The sequence below is a fragment of the Hemitrygon akajei genome, chromosome 12, assembly GCF_048418815.1.
Source record: "Hemitrygon akajei chromosome 12, sHemAka1.3, whole genome shotgun sequence".
Classification (NCBI taxonomy): Eukaryota; Metazoa; Chordata; class Chondrichthyes; order Myliobatiformes; family Dasyatidae; genus Hemitrygon; species Hemitrygon akajei.
Genome location: NC_133135.1, coordinates 115,908,335 through 115,925,874, shown reverse-complemented (window position 1 = coordinate 115,925,874; position 17,540 = coordinate 115,908,335). Strand labels below are relative to the sequence as shown.

The window sequence follows — 17,540 nt, the reverse complement described above, 5'->3', positions numbered from 1 at the left end:
GTTGTTTGCCCTGAGATGAACCCTCCCCGAACCTGGAGGGCCAGTGGACCACTCATAGTCTGGCCTCTACTCTATGACGTGTTTGGCATGGGTGATCACTCCAGCCACCATAGTTCTCCAGGTCATTGAGGCACTCAAGCCTCCAAACCTTACACCAAGGTTGTAGTCCTCTTGGGGGAATGCCAACAGCATGAGGGGAAACCGTACCCATCATTGCTCTTGCATGGTCTTACATGCATTTAACTAGATTTCCAACCTTGTTTACTTGACTGCATTTAGAATCAGAACTAACTAGACCTGAACAGCTCAACAAACTCAACATCCACATTTGCTGCCTTTACTTTTCAGTTGGGCATAATATCACACAGAATAGATAAATGTGGACCATAGGGCATAGGAGCAGAGTTAACCCATTTGGCCAATTAGCATTCAGCATGGCAGATTCATTTTCCCTCTCAACCCCATTCTATTGCCTTCTCCACGTAACTTTTGATGTGCTGACAAATCAAGAACCTATCAACTTCTGCTTAAGTAAACCCCGTGACTCGGCCTCTACAGCCGCCTGTGGCAATGAATTCCACAGATTCACCACCCTCTGGCTGAGGACATTTTTCCTCATCTTTGTTGTAAATTGGCTTCCCTCAATTCTGAGGCTGTGTTCTCTGGTCCTAGACTCCCCCGCTATAGTAAGTATCCTTTCCACAATCTAGGCCTTTCAGTATTCAATAGGTTTCAATGAGATTCCCCATCATTCTTACAAACTCCATTGAGTACAGGCCTCGAGCCATCAAATGCTCTTCATACACTAACCTTTTCATTTCTAGAATTATTCTCACAAACCTCCTCTGGACCATCTACAATGCCAGATTATTCTTTCTTAATTAATTGTCCCAAAACTGTTCACAATGCTCCAAATGTGGTCTGACCAGTGCCTTATAAAGCCTCAACATTACATCCTTACTTTTATATTCTAGTCTTCTTGAAATGAACACTAACATTGGATTTGCCTTCCTTACCACTGACTCAACCTGCAATTAACCTTTAGGGAATCCTGCATGAGGACTCCCAAGTCACTTTGCATGATTGATTTCAGAATTCACTCCCTGTTTTGACAAAAATCTACGCCTTTATTCTTTCTACCAAAATCCATGACTTTACACATCCTTACACTGTAGTCCATCCACCATATCTGTCCAAGTCCCCCTGAAGACTGCTGACTTCCTCAACGCTACCTGTACGAGGATCCTTCTATATATGAAAAAAACAGCGCGGTCCCTGAAAACAGTTCAATTTTTTGTCTCTGCGTTACATTGAAAAATCAAGCCTCATTGATTCCCTCAAATAATCTAGTAAATAAGTCTGTTTTCTAATTTGTTACTGAACTGTTCTGAACACAAATAACTCCCCATCTACGCCAAGGTAGCCGTTCCCAGCCACAGTTTTACCAAGGGCATGGAGGAGGAAATCTCAGTTAAATTATGTGGACGGATTGACTAGACCAGGTGAATGACCACGATAATAGAAGATTAAAGGATGTTGTAATTAAGAGGTTTAAGATAAAAGGAGTTGGTTTACTGAATAGACGAACTGTAAGACAGTATTTATGTCTTTGAGACGCTTATTTTAAATTCCTAGACATATGATCTGCAAGTTTAAATCCCACAACACCAGATAGGAAATTTAAATTTGTTTAATTACATAACCTGTTATTAAAAAGATAGAATCAGTATGATGATAAAACCAGGGACTGGGGTGAAAACTGAATGGCTCATTAATGATCACTGGACGCCATTTATATCACTGTATACTTGGAATGATAAGAGAGATGGAGAGATAGAGATAGAGGTCAAGAGAGAGAGAAGGAGAGGGGGGAGAGGAGCCAGAGGGAGGGGGATAGAGGAATTAAGGAGGGAGGGGAGGTGAGGGGGTAGAGGGGGCAGAGAGTTGGAGATAGGGGTAGGAGAAAGGGAGTGAAGAGTTGGGGGGACAGAAGGGTGAGAGGCAAAAAGATAGGAAGAGAGAGACATACAAAAAGAGAACATTATTGGTGTGACGTACTTTTCTCTGCAAACGTAAGAGATTTCTGATCCAGTGATCCCTTGAGTCTTTAGTAGATTAACAAGCTTTAAGATGCCTATTTGGACAGAAGCCCACAGAAGGATTGTAGTCAGAGCCTGCCTGATACTGGCTTCTACTTTAATCTCCTTGGTTTATTGGTGCTAGATGTGTCCTCTATCTTTGTACCAATTTTAACAGATTTAAGTGTTGGGTTTTATGGAAATTATCCGAAGCCACAGTTGTACGTTTATGTTCTGTGTAAAGTGGATGAGATGCCACAAGGTATTTATTTTGTATTATGACAATTTGTGAATAATATTAAAAACTTTATGCATGTAAATTATCTCTGTGTCAACATTTTCTGATGTAATGAAATATTCTATATTAATCGTACATTGCTATAGCACCCTACTAATGTTGTTGTAACCTGTTTTCTATATCCTAACTCCTCCACCAATGATGGGAGCCTTATTCCTGCAGTACAATTATAATGGCCCTTGAGGTTAAATAGACTGTCACTGTATAGTCGGATATCAGTTAGCTGATTGTGTCTGTGCAAGCCCCATCGCAACAAAAGGCTGGCCTCCTTTAGCCTCTTCTGCAGGATCTTAAGTACAAAAAATCCAGCCTTCGACCCACCTGACACAACTGGCAGGATTTCCTGGTGGCCACCCATTTTAATTCCACTCCCCATTCCTAATCTGACATGTGAGTCCATGGCCTCCTCTACTGTATAATGAGGGCACTCTCAGGTGGGGGAGTAACACCTCATATTCCACCTGGGTAGACTCCAACCTGATAGCATGTACATCGATTTCTCTAACTTCCTCAGTGGAAAAAGCCTGCTTGTACTTACCCTATCTATACCCTACATAATTTTGTATACCTCTATCAAATCTCCTCTCAATCTTCTATGTTCTAAGAAATAAATTCCTAACCCATTCAATCTTTCCTTCTAACTCAGGTCCTCCTGAGCTGGCAACATCCTTGTAAAGTTTCTCTGTACTCTTTCAATCTTCTATCTTCCCTGTAGGTAGGTGACCAAAGGTTCACAAGAAGGATCCTGGGAATGAAAGGATTAATGTTTGAGGAGCTTAGGGCCTGCATTCTTGCTGGAGTTTTGAAGAATGTGGCGGAACTTATTGAAACTTATCAAATATTGAAAGGCCCTGAAAGAGTGGATGTGGAGAGGATGTTTCCATTAGTGGGAGAATCAAGGACCATTGGGCATGTTCTCAGAATGGAAGGATTCCCCTATAGAACAGAGATAAGGAAGGAATTTCTTCAGCCAGAGGATGGTGAATCTGTGGAATTCATTGCTACGGGCGGCTGAGTAGGCCAAGTCATTGTGAAGGTTGATTGGGTATAGGGTGTCAAAGGTTATGGGAAGAAGGCAGGAGAATGGGGCTGAGAGGGATAATAAATCAGCCATGATTGAATGGTGGAGCAGACTTGATGGGTGAAATGGCCTAATTCTGCTCCTATATCTTGTGTTCTTATGGAAGGAGAAACATGGTTAAAATTTCAGGTTTTCCACTCTCTGTCAGTGCTGCCTGACCCACTGAGTGTTTCATGATTTCTGAGTTTATTTCAGGCTTTTAGCATCTGCAATTTGTTGATTTTCAGTTACTTTTGAAATTAATTACATTGAGAAAGACATGAATGAAGAGCACTGTTTTTTCTTTACACTGACGGTCGATGAGCTTTAAGCAGAGTGTTTGGATTTGTGCCCAGATGGAGAATTGTTCCGAAGGAGTGAGATTGAGAAAACCTCCACTCCCATTTCACATTGTCCCTGATTGAAGATGGCGATGTGCTTCTCTTTAATCCCATCGTTAATATCCTTAGAGCTTTTAGAAACTGCCATCTGGCTACAAAACACTTTGAAAGGGCTTCATGTGAAATACTACAGTATAATTTTCAAACTTTTGATAGAAAGGTTGTCACAGGGAGGGGACCAACTATACAAAGCAGGGGTAAAGAAGGAAAATAAGGGAAAAGTTTAGCATGTATTGAAAGGGAAACACTCAATGTTTTTGGATCTGTGACTTCATTGGAAGCAACCGATGTTTCACAGACCAGATATTGCCTGACTTGCTGAGATTTTCTGAGAATTTCTTGTTTTAATTTCAGATTTTCAACATCTGATGGTTACCATCAGCCAGGTACCTTCGCTCCATCTGCCAGAAAAAAGCATGATCTCCCGGTGGCCACCCATTTCAATTCTACTTCCCATTCATATTCCAACATGTCAGTCCATTGCCTCTACTACTGTGATGAGGTCACACTCAGGTTGCAGCAGCAACACCATATATTCTGTCTGGGTAGTCTCCAACCTGATGACATGAACATCTATCTCCCAAACTTCCAGTATTTGCCCCCGTCTCCCTCTTTCACCATTCCCCATTCCCATTTCCCTCTCTCACCTTATTTCTTTACCTGCCCATCACCTCCCTCTGGTGCTCCTCCCCCTTCTCTTTCTTCCATGGTTTTCTGCCTTCTTCTATCAAAATTCCCCTTCTCTAGCTCTTTATTTCTTTCACCAATCAACTTCCCAGCTCTTTACTGCATCCCTCCCCCTACCTGTTTCACCTATCACCTACCACCTTGTGCTTCTTTCTCCCCTCCCCTTCCTTTCCAGTCCCAAAGAAGGGTCTCAGTTCAAAATGTTGACTATTTACTCTTTTCCATAGATGCTCCCTAGCTTGCTGAGTTCTTCTAGCATTTTGTGTGTGTTGCTTGCAACATCTGCAGTTCTTTAAAATTTTTAGACAAAGCTGGGACTTCATAACAAGTTAGGAGCAGCATCGGGCGTTTAGCTTCCCAGCTGCCAATTTCAGTAAGATCATGGTTAATCATCTCTCTGAATACCTCTTTCCTGCCCTATCCATATACTTCTTGATTTCCCCAAGATCTAGAAACTCTGGCGATCGCTGTTGGCTATATTTGATCACTGAACCTTGACAGTCCTCCTGGGCAGGGAATTCCAGATCCTAATGAAAAAAAATTCCAAGGATTTACTAACTAGAAATGAACCTTGTTGTTTCCTGCAGTTTTCTTGCATGCTATGCTAATCAGAACATGAATTATAGAAATACACTCTGTGGCCACTTTATTAGAGACACCTGCTTTTTAATGCATACATCTAATCAACCAATAAGGTGGCAGCAACTCAATGCGTAAAAGCATGATCAAACTGTTCAATTATTATTTAGATCAAATATCAGAATGGGGAAGAAATGTGATCTAAGTGATTTTGATGGTGGAATGATTATTGGTGCCAGACAGGGTAGCTTGAACATCTTAGAAACTGCTAATCTCCTGGGGTTTTCATGCACAACAATATCTCGAGTTTACAGAGAATGGTGCAAAAAATACAGGGAGCAACAGTTCTGTGGGTGAAAACGCCTTGTTACTGAGAGAGGTCAGAGGAGAATGGCCAGCCTGGTTCAAACCAACAGGAGGGTGACAGTAACTCAAATAACCACAAGCTACTACAGTGGTGAGCAAAATAACAACTTTGAATGCACAGCATTTTGAACCTTGAAATGGATGGGCTACAGCAGCAGAAGGCCATAAACATACATTCAGTGATCATTTTATTAGGTACAGGAGGTATTGATAATTGTTCATTGCGACTTAACCCAACGGTCTGTTTTTAAAAGAAAATTAATGTCCTAATATAGCACCTTTGACATTTAAAAGCTTCATGGTCACTTAATAATTTGTCACTTAACGTTAAGCAGATGAGTACAACTTTCCCACAAAGTTTATTCACTGAAGGGATGACTATTACTGATTTTGCCTGCTTTAAAAAGAAGAAATTGAGAAGATATGGTAAAAACATCTAAAACTTTGACAACTTCTATAGATATGCAATGGACAGTACACATCATTGTGTCATCCATGCAAACCACTGTGTCATTCACACAGATCAGGGCAGTTTGAGAGGGAGAAGCATAAATCACATGTTATCAGTATCGCATTGGGATAAAGGGAATTACAAAGGCGTGAGAGAGGAGCTTACCCAGGTGGATTGGATAATACTGGTGGGGATGACACAGAGCAGACATGGCTGAAGTTTCTGGGAATAGTTCACAAGGTGCAGGATAGATATGTGCCACAGAAGAAGAATTGGCAGGGGTAGGCAACTGTGACTGCATAAAAGCCAAAGAAAGAGAATATAAGGTAGCAAAAGTGAGTGGGAAGTTGAATGATTGGGAAGCTTTTAAAACCAACAAAAGGCAACTAAAAAAGCTATAAGAAGGGAAAAGATGAAATATGAGGGCAAACTAGTCAATAACATAAAGCAGGATACTAAAAATCTTTTCAGTTATATAAAGAGTAAAAGGGAGGTGAGAGTTAATATTGGACCACTAGAATCTAATGCTGGTAAGGTAGTAATGGGGAACACAGAAATGGCAGATGAACTTGATAAGTGCTTTGCTTCATTCTTTACTGTGGAAGACACTCGCTATATGCTAGAGGTCCGTGTCAGGGAGCAGGAGTGAGTGCCATTGCTATTACAAAGGAAAAAGTGCTAGGCAAACTCAAAGGTCTTAAGGTGGTTAAGTCACCTGGACCAGATGGACTACATTGCAGAGTCTTGAGAGAGGTTGCTGAAGAGATAACGGATGCATTGATCATGATCTTTCAAGAATCACTTGATTCTAGCATGGTCCCAGAGCACTGGAAAATTTCTTTAAGAAGGGAAGAAGGTGAAAGAAAGGATGAGGTCTTAATGAGTCAAAGTCAGCATGGCCCCTGTACAGGGAGATCTTGCCTGACAAATCTGTTAGAGTTCTTCAAGGAAGTAACAAGCAGGGTGGACAAAGGAGAGGCTGTGGATTCCAATTCCTTGGATTTTCAGAAGGTATTTGATAAGGTGCCACATGTGAGATTGCTTCACAAGAAAATGTGACTTATGCTTCTCCCTCTCAAATTGCAGTTTGAATTCAATCATATTATGATCACTGACTCTTAAGGGTTCCTTTACATTAAGCTTCCTAATAAGATCAGGGTTATTACATAACATCCAATCTGACATAGCCTAGTAGGCTCAAGCACAAGCTGTTCTTAAAAAGCCATCTCATAAGCATTCAACAAATTCCCTCTCTTGCAAACCAATTGTACAATGTCCTGTGTATGTTACTCAAAATGGCTTCGTTGGTTTGTTAAGAGTAGGAATGCTTCTTTGTCTGATAAGTGTTTCTCTCGCAGTTGTTTAGCTTTAGACTTGCTGATATGGGGATTGTATTCATTTGTACACCAATGGGGAATGTTATTTTGTCTTGTGAGGCTGGGAACTTGGGGGGGGAGGGGTTTCGCGGTCTTTTGAGGAGAGTCGAGAGGAAGACGCCGAGGAAGGTGGACGTGCGCTGCACTGCTTGGTTGACCACCAGGGGTAGTCCCAGGTGCAAGGACGTGGAGGTCGGAGGCAAGCGACGAGGGGTCGAATGGTTCAATGGTTGAGATCCATCGATGTGCACTGAACTGACTGAACTTTGATAAGTTGACGCCTTTTGTTTTTTTCTTTCCTTTCATATATATTGTGTTGCCTAGTACTCTTTTAGTTTTAGTAAACTCTTTGGAGTGTATTTCATAATGGTATCTGGTGTGAATTTGATACTGTGTGCGGGCGTGAGGCATAAACTTGATTCTCACAGCACCTGTGTGTATGGGAGGTGGGGTTGGTGTGTGGCTGGATCTCCTTTTCCCCTAGACATATACCAGCCTGTTGGGTAAGTGTTACATTTGTGGGGGCTCGTCCGGGATGATCGATGTGAAGAGGCGTTCCGATCTTTGAAAAGGGCACTGTGGAATCGAGCAGGCAGCAGAGCGGAGATGGACAGAGATAAGATTGTTAGCTGGTGCGAGTTGGAAGATGTACCGGTGCAGAAGCCTGAGCATAGCGAGTGTAATGATCGGTGATGACTAAGACATTCGCAGTGTTGCTGGTGTCAGACTCAATCGACAGGAAATCCATACATACCAGGTCCAGATGTCCCGCACTCTGCAAGTGCGACAGTGGAGACGCCAACGCTGGCAGGGTCTTCCTCCGGATGCAACGACTGCATCCCCTACAGTATTCTTTGACTTCCCCCCCTCATCCGGGGCCAGTAGAACCGGTCTTTGAGTAATCCATAGGTCTTTTCCACCCCCAAGTGTCCAGAATCATCATGTAAGGCCTGGAGTACAGCCTGCCAATACTCCTCCGGCAGGACCAGTTGCCAACGGCGGGGTTGGTCCGGAGGCGCTGTTACCCGGTACAAGATTTGGTTCTTTAACTTTAACCGAGACCACTCCTTCAATAACAGAGGCACGAATGGGTGTTTCGCCTTCTCAGCCAATGCCACATCCCCCTTCTCGACCGCTCTCCACACAGTGCCAATGCCCGGGTCATTTTGTTGAGCAGCTGCCACTTCCCCCGGACTCAGTTCCGGCAACTGTTTAGTCCGCAGTGCGGTCAGGTCACAGTAAGCTAGGGGTATGGCGTCATCAAAAACCCCCAAATGGTCCACGGCTCGTTCCAGCCTCCCTCTTCCCTCGGCCTTCACGGTGATAGCAAACTGACACATCGCCTTCACTCCAGGGGCAGGGACACTCTCCCACTCCTCATCCTTCTCCTGTTACCCCGGCTCCCGACGTGACAAAGCATCTGCATCGACATTCTTGCTTCCTGGGCGGTACCTCAGGCTGAAATCATATACCGACAAGTCCGCCAGCCACCAATGTCCTGTGGCATCCAGCTTAGCCGAAGTCAAAATATAAGTGAGAGGATTGTTGGGAAAACCAACATGATTTTCCCAATCCCCTTGCATATTGAAGTGCCCCTTTACAATTGTGACATTACACTCCCTTTCCAGCTGCCTTTGTAATCTCAACCCCACATTGTGTCATTCATTGAGATGATTCATACAGATCAACATGCCATCCATACTGATCATCATGTAATCAATACAGATCTGAGTCATATACACAAATTATTGTGTCATCTACACAGAAGTTTGTCACCTTCACAGATCATTATATCACCCAGAAAGATCAGTGTTACCCCGACAGATTATGGTGTCACCCATACAGATCATTGTGACATCCATACAGATCAATGTGTGACCCATATCAGATCATCTTATTACCCATACAGATCATCATGTCACCCATACACATCATTGTGTCACCCGTACATATCATCGTGTCACCCATACAGATCATCATTTCACCCATACAGATCATCATGTCACCCATACAGATCATTGTGTCATCCATATATATCATCATGTTGTATATTCGGGTCAATGTGTTGTCCAGTCAGATCATTGTGAAATCCATGTACATTCCCAAACCAAAAGCCATGGATGAACCAGGAAGTACCTTGTCTTTTGAAGGCTACATCTGTGGCATTCAAGTCTGGCGACTCAGGCCTATACCAGAAAAGCAGGTATGATTTGCAGAGGGCTATTTCAAGGGCGAAGAGACAATTTTGAATGAGGTTGGAGGTGATATCAGATGCATGACAACTCTGGCAGGGGCTGCAAGACATTACTTTCTACAAAGCAAAACCCAATAGCATGAATGGCAGCGATGCTTCACTACCAGATGAATTCAACGCCTTCTATGCACGCTTTGACAGGGAGAACACAACTACAGCTGTGAAGATCCCTGCTGCACCAGATGACCCTATGATCTCTGTCTCACAGGCCAATGTTAGACTGTCTTTAAAGAGAGTGAACCCTCACAAGGCAGAAGGTCTCGATGGAGTACCTGGTAAGGCTCTGAAAACCTGTGCCAACCAACTAGTGGAGCATTCAAGGGCATTTTCAACCTCTTACTGCTACAGGCAAAAGTACCAACTTGCCTCAAAAAGGCAACAATTATCCCAGTGCCAAAAAAGAATAATGTGGGCTGCCTTAATGACTATTCCCAGTAGCACTCACATCAACAGAGATGAAATGCTTTGAGAGGTTGGTTATGACTAGACTGAACTCCTGCCTCAGTAGGGACTTGGACCCATTGCAATTTGTCTATTGCACAATAGGTCAACGGCAGAGGCAGTCTCCATGGCTCTTCACATGGCTTTAGACCACCTAAACAACACAAACACCTATGTCAGGATGCTGTTCATCGACTATAGCTCAGCATTTAATACCATCATTCCCACAATTCTGATTGAGAAGTTGCAGAACCTGGGCCTCTATACCTCCCACTGCAATTGGATCCTCAACTTCCTAACCGGAAGACCACAATCTGTGCAGATGGGTGATAACATATCCTCCTTGCTGATGATCAACACTGGTGCACCTCAGGGGTGTGTGCTTAGCCCACTGCTCTACTCTCTGTATACACATGACTGTGTGGCTAGGCAAAGCTCAAATACCATCTATAAATTTGCTGATGATACAACCGTTGTTGGTAGAATCTCAGGTGGTAATGAGAGGGTGTACAGGAGTGAGATATGCCAACTAGTGGAATGGTGCCACAGCAACAACCTGGCACTCAACGTCAGTAAGACAAAAGAGCAGATTGTGGACTTCAGAAAGGATAAGATGAAGGAACACATACTAATCCTCAGAGAGGGATCAGAAGTGGAGAGAGTGAGCAGCTTCAAGTTCCTAGGTGTCATGATCTCTGAGGATCTAAGCAGGTCCCAACACACTGATGTAGTCATAAAGAAGGCAAGACAGCGGCTATACTTTATTAGGAGTTTGAAGCGATTTGGCATGTCAACAAATATACTCAAAAACTTCTATAGCTGCACCGTGGAGAGCATTCTGAAAGGCTGTATCACTGTCTGGTATGGAGGGGCTACTGCGCAGGACCGAAAGAAGCTGCAAAAGGTTGTCAGGTCCATCTTGGGCACTAGCCTACAAAGTACTCAGGACATCTTTCAGGAGTGGTGTCTTAGAAAGGCAGTGTCCATTATTAAAGGGCATGCCCTTTTCTCACTGTTACCATCAGGTAGGAGGTACAGAAGCCTGAATGCACACACTCAGCGATTCAGGAACAGCTTCTTCCCCTCTGCCATCTAATTCCTAAATGGACATTGAAGCTTTGGCCACTACCTCACTTTTTTTAATGCACAATATTTCTGTTATTGCACATTTTAAAATAATCTATTTAGTATGTGTAATTGATTTACTTCTTTATTTATTTTTGTTTTATTTTATTTATTATTATTATTATTATTTTTCTCTCTCTGCTAGATTATGTATTGCAATGAACTGCTGCTGCTAAGTTAACAAATTTCACGTCACATGCTGGTGATAATAAACCTGATTCTGATTCTGATCATGAATATTGTGTGACCAGTTTCCATCAAAGTGACATCCACACAGATTATTGTGTCACAGTTACAGATCATTGTGTTATTGATACAGATCACTTTGTCACCCATACAGGTAATCGTTGTGACACCGCTACAGATCAATGAGACATCCTTAGGAATCAATGTGTCGTCCGTTCAGATCACCCTGACATTGATACAGATCATTGTGATATCCATAGATCTCACAGCGTCATTCATACAGATCATCAAATCATCCACATAGATCACTGTGTCATCCATGCAGATCGTGGTGAAATCAGTACCGAGCACTGTGTCATTCACATAGAGCATCGTGTCACTGATACAGATCACCTTGTCACGCACAAAGAAAACAGAATCATCCACACAGATAACAGAACCATCCATACTGATAAGTGCCACCCACACAGATCACAGTGTGACCCACACTGATCACGGTGTCACCCACACAGGTAACAGTGTCACCCACACTGATCACGGTGTCACCCACACAGATCACAGCGTCGCCCACACTGATCACAGCGTCATTCACACTGATCATGGTGTCACCCACACAGGTAACAGTGTCACCCACACAGTCTAACGTGTGTCCTACGTGATGAGGCCAAACTCCCTGTAGACTTGCTTAAAGTTGGAATTGAATAAACAACGACTCTATGATAATAATTGTGAATCTGATGTCTTCCAAAATTAACAAATTCATTGACACAGACTGCTATGAGGTTGAGACCTCTGGCAAAATGCTCAAATCTGCCAAGCGAGCCACATCACAGCAACAAGGAAAGTTTGCAAAAGAAATAGAAAAGCTAAACAAAGTATTACATACACCCCTGGAGGTCGACCGGGGGGGGGAGGGGGGGGAAGAATATGGGGTTGCTACCTCCTTGAAATGTAGTTTTTGCAAGATGGGATGTGACACTGATTGTATGTACGTAAGGTAGATGGAATTTCGACACGTTTGCCAATTACAATAACTGGAAATGATGAGATGTTGTGTGTTTTGGAACCCCTTCATGTCGCCATGAGCATGCGGACCAACTCCTCACCTTGACCAGGCAGGAGTCTCCCGTTGCCAAGAGCAACCGACCACCTCCGCTCCCGTGTCGCCGCTGTGATTGACAACACCTTGCGGTCGCAGAAAAGTGACGACATTCAACGGCCACCTTCGTTCTACAAAATGATTGCATTCCAGAATCGGGGGGAAATATTTTACAATAATTATTTTAGAATAGCAATAGTCGAGAACACTTAATTAAATTAATAAAAAGTTAATAATTAATGTAGCAACCACTCTCTTTGTAGTCATTTAATTTACTGAAAGATAATAGTTGAATTATAGTTGTTTATATTATTTTCCGGTCCCTCTATTTATCTTCGGTGTGGAAGGTTCCGTTGCCGTCCTCGTGTCAACCAAACGTGATGCGGCGTCCTGCTTGATTGGCAGGGCGAGTTAGCCCGTAGAATCGAGAGCTTGTCGGATTCTGGCGAATAGAGAAAGGAGAGGGGCGGGGTCGGCGTGCGTTGCTATGTTCGGGTGAGCGGGAAGGGGACGCTTGGCCTGAGTGGGAACGCGGGCCGGGAGGCGGTAGTGGCGGCTGAGGGGAGCGAGGTGAGTGGTTGTGGGTCGGCTTAAAGGGAAGCTGTTCGACTGTGTGAGGCTTTTACCATTGTCTGGGTACGGACAGGCTTGGGTTGGAAGGTTTCCCAGCTAATTTACGCGTTCTCCCCTCCCAGCCAGAGCTCAGGGTGATCCAGCAAAGTGTCTCATAGATTCGCAGACCCCCGGGTTCGCTCCCGACCTCAGGATCTGCCCTTGTGTGGAGAGTGGTGGTTTCGTGTGGTTGGAGGGGATTCCAGGGGAGCGAGGAGTAGAGCAATACATGGAATAGTTGTTGCACCGACTGAAGGGGTTGAATGGCATTCAGCATTGGTAATTAGTTTATTATTGTCACATGTGCTAAGATGCAGTGTAAAGCTTTGTTTGTGTGCCATCCGGATAGAGCATTCAAGGATCAACTTTATTCACTATACAGTGTAAAGTATACGTTACGAATGTGTTGTGTGCCTATCTGAGAAGGGGTCTCAGAACAAATCCCTGAGGCACAACACCGGTCACCAACCTTAATGCTGACCCGTCTACAACCACTCTTTGCCTTCTGTGGGCAAACCAGTTCTGGATCCACAAAGCAATGTCCCTTTGGATCCCATGCCTCCTTTCTCAATAAGCCGTTCATGGGGTACCTTATCAAATGCCTTGCTGAAATCCATATACACTACATCTACGACTCTACCTTCATCAATGTGTTTAGTCATATCCTCAGAAAATTCAGTCAGGATCATAAGGCATGACCTGCCTTTGACAAAGTCATGTTGACTATTCCTAATCATATGCCTCGCTAGATGTTCAGAAATCCTGCCTCTCGGGATCTTCTCCATCAGTAAGACTCACAGTTGAAGCAGGGGACCGTAAAGCATTGTGCTGTGCCGCCCCAAATTTGGTGTGATAAGCAACAGAAGCAAAATACGGAAAAACGTAGCTCTGGTGGCTGATGATTGGATTAAATTGTTCTCCGATCTTGGCAAAACATTTGTAAACATTTCATCACCATATGAGGAAACAAAAACAATATTCAATAATTATATAAAGAATTACCTAAAAATAATCTTAGAGGTTCAAGTATGGATATGGAATAAAATGTGCACTAATACCCACATAAAAAGTGGTTTAAAATGTTTACATGCGGCACTAACAAAATGCTGAGGAACTCAGCAGGCCAGGTAGCATCTATAGATACCCTGCTGAAGGGTCTCAGCCCGAAACGTTGACTGTACTCTTTTCCATAGATGCTGCCTGGCCTGCTGACTTCCTCCAGCATTTTGTGTGTGTTGCTTGGAACCCCAGCATCAGCAGATTTTCTCTTGTTTGTAAAATGTTTACAGTGCAGTGAGTGGAGTAATAGAGGGGGTGGGGTGGCTAACTAGAATGGTTGATCAGAGTAACAGCCTGAGGGAAGAGATTTTTAAGAATGTGTGAAGTTTTTGTTTTAATAGCCCTAAGGTGCTTCGGAATGGGAGTTTTTGGAAAAGGCAGTTTACTGGGTGGGTTGTGTCCGTACATAAGGAATGATCTGAACACTGAGACAGTACAAGCATGAAAAAACACTGCAAAATAAAGTTCAAAGTCAATCTTATTATCAAAGTACATATATGTCACCATATATAACCCTGAGATTCATTCTCTTGTGGGCATACTCAGCAAATCTATAGAATAATAACCATAACAGAGTCGATGAAAAACCACCCAGAGTTTTCAACCACAGTGCAGGTACAAAAATAAGAAACAATAATAAATAAATAAACAATAAATATCATTAATGTTAGATGAAGAGTCCTCGAGTCCATAGGTTGTGGGAATATTTCAGGGTTATTCCCTTTGAGGGGTAATAACTGTTTACAGTTACAGAGAAAGACATTGACTGATAAAATCCAAAGGTCATGAGGAAGATAGTAAGATCAATAGTTATTTTGTATTGTATAAGAGGTCTGTTCAAGAGTTTTATCACAAGACCCTGCAGCGGGTAGTGAGGTCAGCTGAGAAGATCATCAGGGTCTCTCTGTCCGCTATTACAGACATTTACACCACACACTGCACCCGCAAAGCAAACAGCATTTTGAAGGACCCCATGCACCCCTCACACAATCTCTTCTCCCTCCTGCCGTCTGGGAAAAGGCACCGAAGCATTCGGGCTCTCACGACCAGACTATGTAACAGTTTCTTCCCCCGAGCCATCAGACTCCTCAATACCCAGAAGAACGTTGTTTCGTTTTTACTGTGTACTGCACCAGCAGTTTATGGTGGAAATGACAATAGACTTGACTTGACTTATATTAATGGGATTGGAGCTGTCCTTGAAGCTGGGTCTCAGTTTTTGTAAGAAAATTATGAGATAGTTCACAGCTCTGGTTGTGACCCCCGTTATATCTGCTTTTGACCCCTACATCCGCAACCATAATCTCTACACAAGTCTCAGAATCGGAGGAGCTTACTGAGACAAGATATGAGAATTTAAAGTTAAGATATTGCTTAAATTGAAGCATCTTGAGTCATCGTGCAAAGGGAATGGATAATAGGGGCAATAAATTGGGGTGCAGAGATGTGTTGGATGACTTATAAAAGCAGAGATCACAATACTTAAGAACTGAAATTAGTAAACTCTCGATTGATCAAACTCAGAATTGTTGGTCTTCGGCCTGAAGGGCAGTGGTCAGGACTAGTTTACTCCCCTGCCAACCAGGACAGAGTAGTGGCACAGCCGGTAGTGTTGGTGCCTCGTAGTTTCAAGGGCCTGGTCCGATCTCAATCTCGGAAGGAATTGGTGTGGTTTGTAAATCGCCCAGAGATTGTCTGTTGATTTGAAAGTTCCTGTAAAGAAAGTGTTTCGTCCTAAAATCAATATCACCTTGAGGTACAGTGTGGAAGAGCAGGGTTTCTATAAATAAAGGTGTTTAATTATAAATTATTTCCAGAATATTTGAATATTCACTATGTTTAACATAATTTTAATGCTGTTTCTAAGCATTTTTATTGTCTTTCTTTTTCTTAGAATTATTATTGAGGACTCACTCAATTTTGTCAACTACCAATAATGTCTTGCACCTTGGAAGGGGGTCCTGTACAAGCAAATTATGTATTCCGAGGGATTGAGTATATAATCACCATGATGGTGACTGGCGATGTGTTGGAGGTGCAAGTTGAGGACAGGTTGACCTCTGAGCAGTGGAGAGGAGAATTCGAGGCTGTTTGTAAGTACAAGGCTGCCCTTTCTCAAATAATAGTATAATCTATCTGTCCTGTTGCATTTTCTAGCCATGTTTCGATTGGCAGTCTTTCAGTTAAGGAAACCTAATGATCTAAGTTAACTATCCACTGCAGTGCTGTATTCTTAGATGTACAGTACCGATGTGACAACAAATAGTACTTTCAGGGAGGAGGCACAGGAGCCTGAAGGCACACACTCAACCATTCAGAAATAACTGCTTCCCCTCTGCCATCGATTTCTGAAGGGACAAAGAAACCATGAACACTGCCTCACTACTTTTTTATTTTTGGTTTTTTTTGCACATAAACCGGTATAGCACAGTACAAGCCCTTTGGCCCACAACGTTGTCCCAACCTGTTAACCTACTCCAAGATCAATCTAACCCTTTCCTCCCATATAGCCCTCCAGTTTTCTTTCATCCATGTGACTATCTAAGAGTCTCAATGTATCTGTCTCTATCACTACCCCAGGCAGTGAGTTCCATGTACTCACCATTCTCTGTGTTTTTTAAAAAAAAAAACAATAAAAGCTTACCTCCGACATCCTCTGTATACTTTCCTCCAATTACTTTAAAATTATGCCCTGCATATTAACCATTTCTACCCTGCAACAAAGTCTGTGGCTGTCCACTCGATCTATATCTCTTATCATCTTGTACGCCGCTATAAAGGTTTCAAAGATATATTTAATGTCAGAGAAATATATACATCCTGAAATGCTTTTTCTTCGTAACCATCCACGAAAACAGAGGAGTGCCCCAAAGAATGAATGACAGTTAAACGTTAGAACCCCAAAGTCCACCCCCCCCCCCAGCTCCCCTCCCTCCCTGGCGAAAGTGGCAGCAAGCAACAATTCCCCCCTCCGCCCCACCGGCAATAAAAGAACATCGGCACCCGCCACCGAGCACTCAAGCATGTGCAAAGTGACAGTAAAGTCACAGACTTGCAGTTACCCCAAAGACTAAATTGTTCACCTGACATTCGATATACCACAGGCTCTCTCTCTCTCTCCCTAATAAGGGAGAAAGGGGTGTCTCCGTTTCACAGTGAGAGGGGAGACATAACAAACAGTACACTGGGTTATGATGTTAAAAGTCCGATACATCGCTTTTTTCGAGCTCTGTGCGCAAAGATCTTGGGTCTCTGGGCACACAGCTGTAGATCCCCCGATGACACATAGATCTCCTGCTGTGACATCCACCTTTGATCTGCCTGTCTCCAGAGCCCCGAGATACTAGGTCTCCAAAGGCAAGCCAAACTCTTAGGCCGAGCCCTTGGCGTGCAGCACAACAGCCAGTTGTGAAACCCCGAGAGCAGGTCCCATTTCCGCAAAGGCCCGTATTCAGCGTGTAACTCCAG

At 43.3% G+C, this 17,540-nt stretch overlaps 1 protein-coding gene across 2 annotated transcripts in view; it reads left to right on the top strand.

Moving 5' to 3' along the window:
* Window positions 1–12,870: 12,870 nt before the first annotated feature.
* The window catches only part of ccdc61 (coiled-coil domain containing 61), an 85,453-nt gene continuing 80,783 nt past the window's right edge, over window positions 12,871–17,540 (top strand). The window contains exons 1-2 of one of the 2 annotated variants that reach the window (XM_073063899.1): window positions 12,871–12,971; window positions 15,967–16,165. In XM_073063899.1, coding sequence (XP_072920000.1) covers window positions 16,009–16,165 — 157 coding nt within the window. In that variant the 5' untranslated portion in view covers window positions 12,871–12,971; window positions 15,967–16,008. Of the gene's footprint in view, window positions 12,972–15,966; window positions 16,166–17,540 lie in introns of those variants that run through there. The other variant, XM_073063900.1, reaches the window with a different exon arrangement.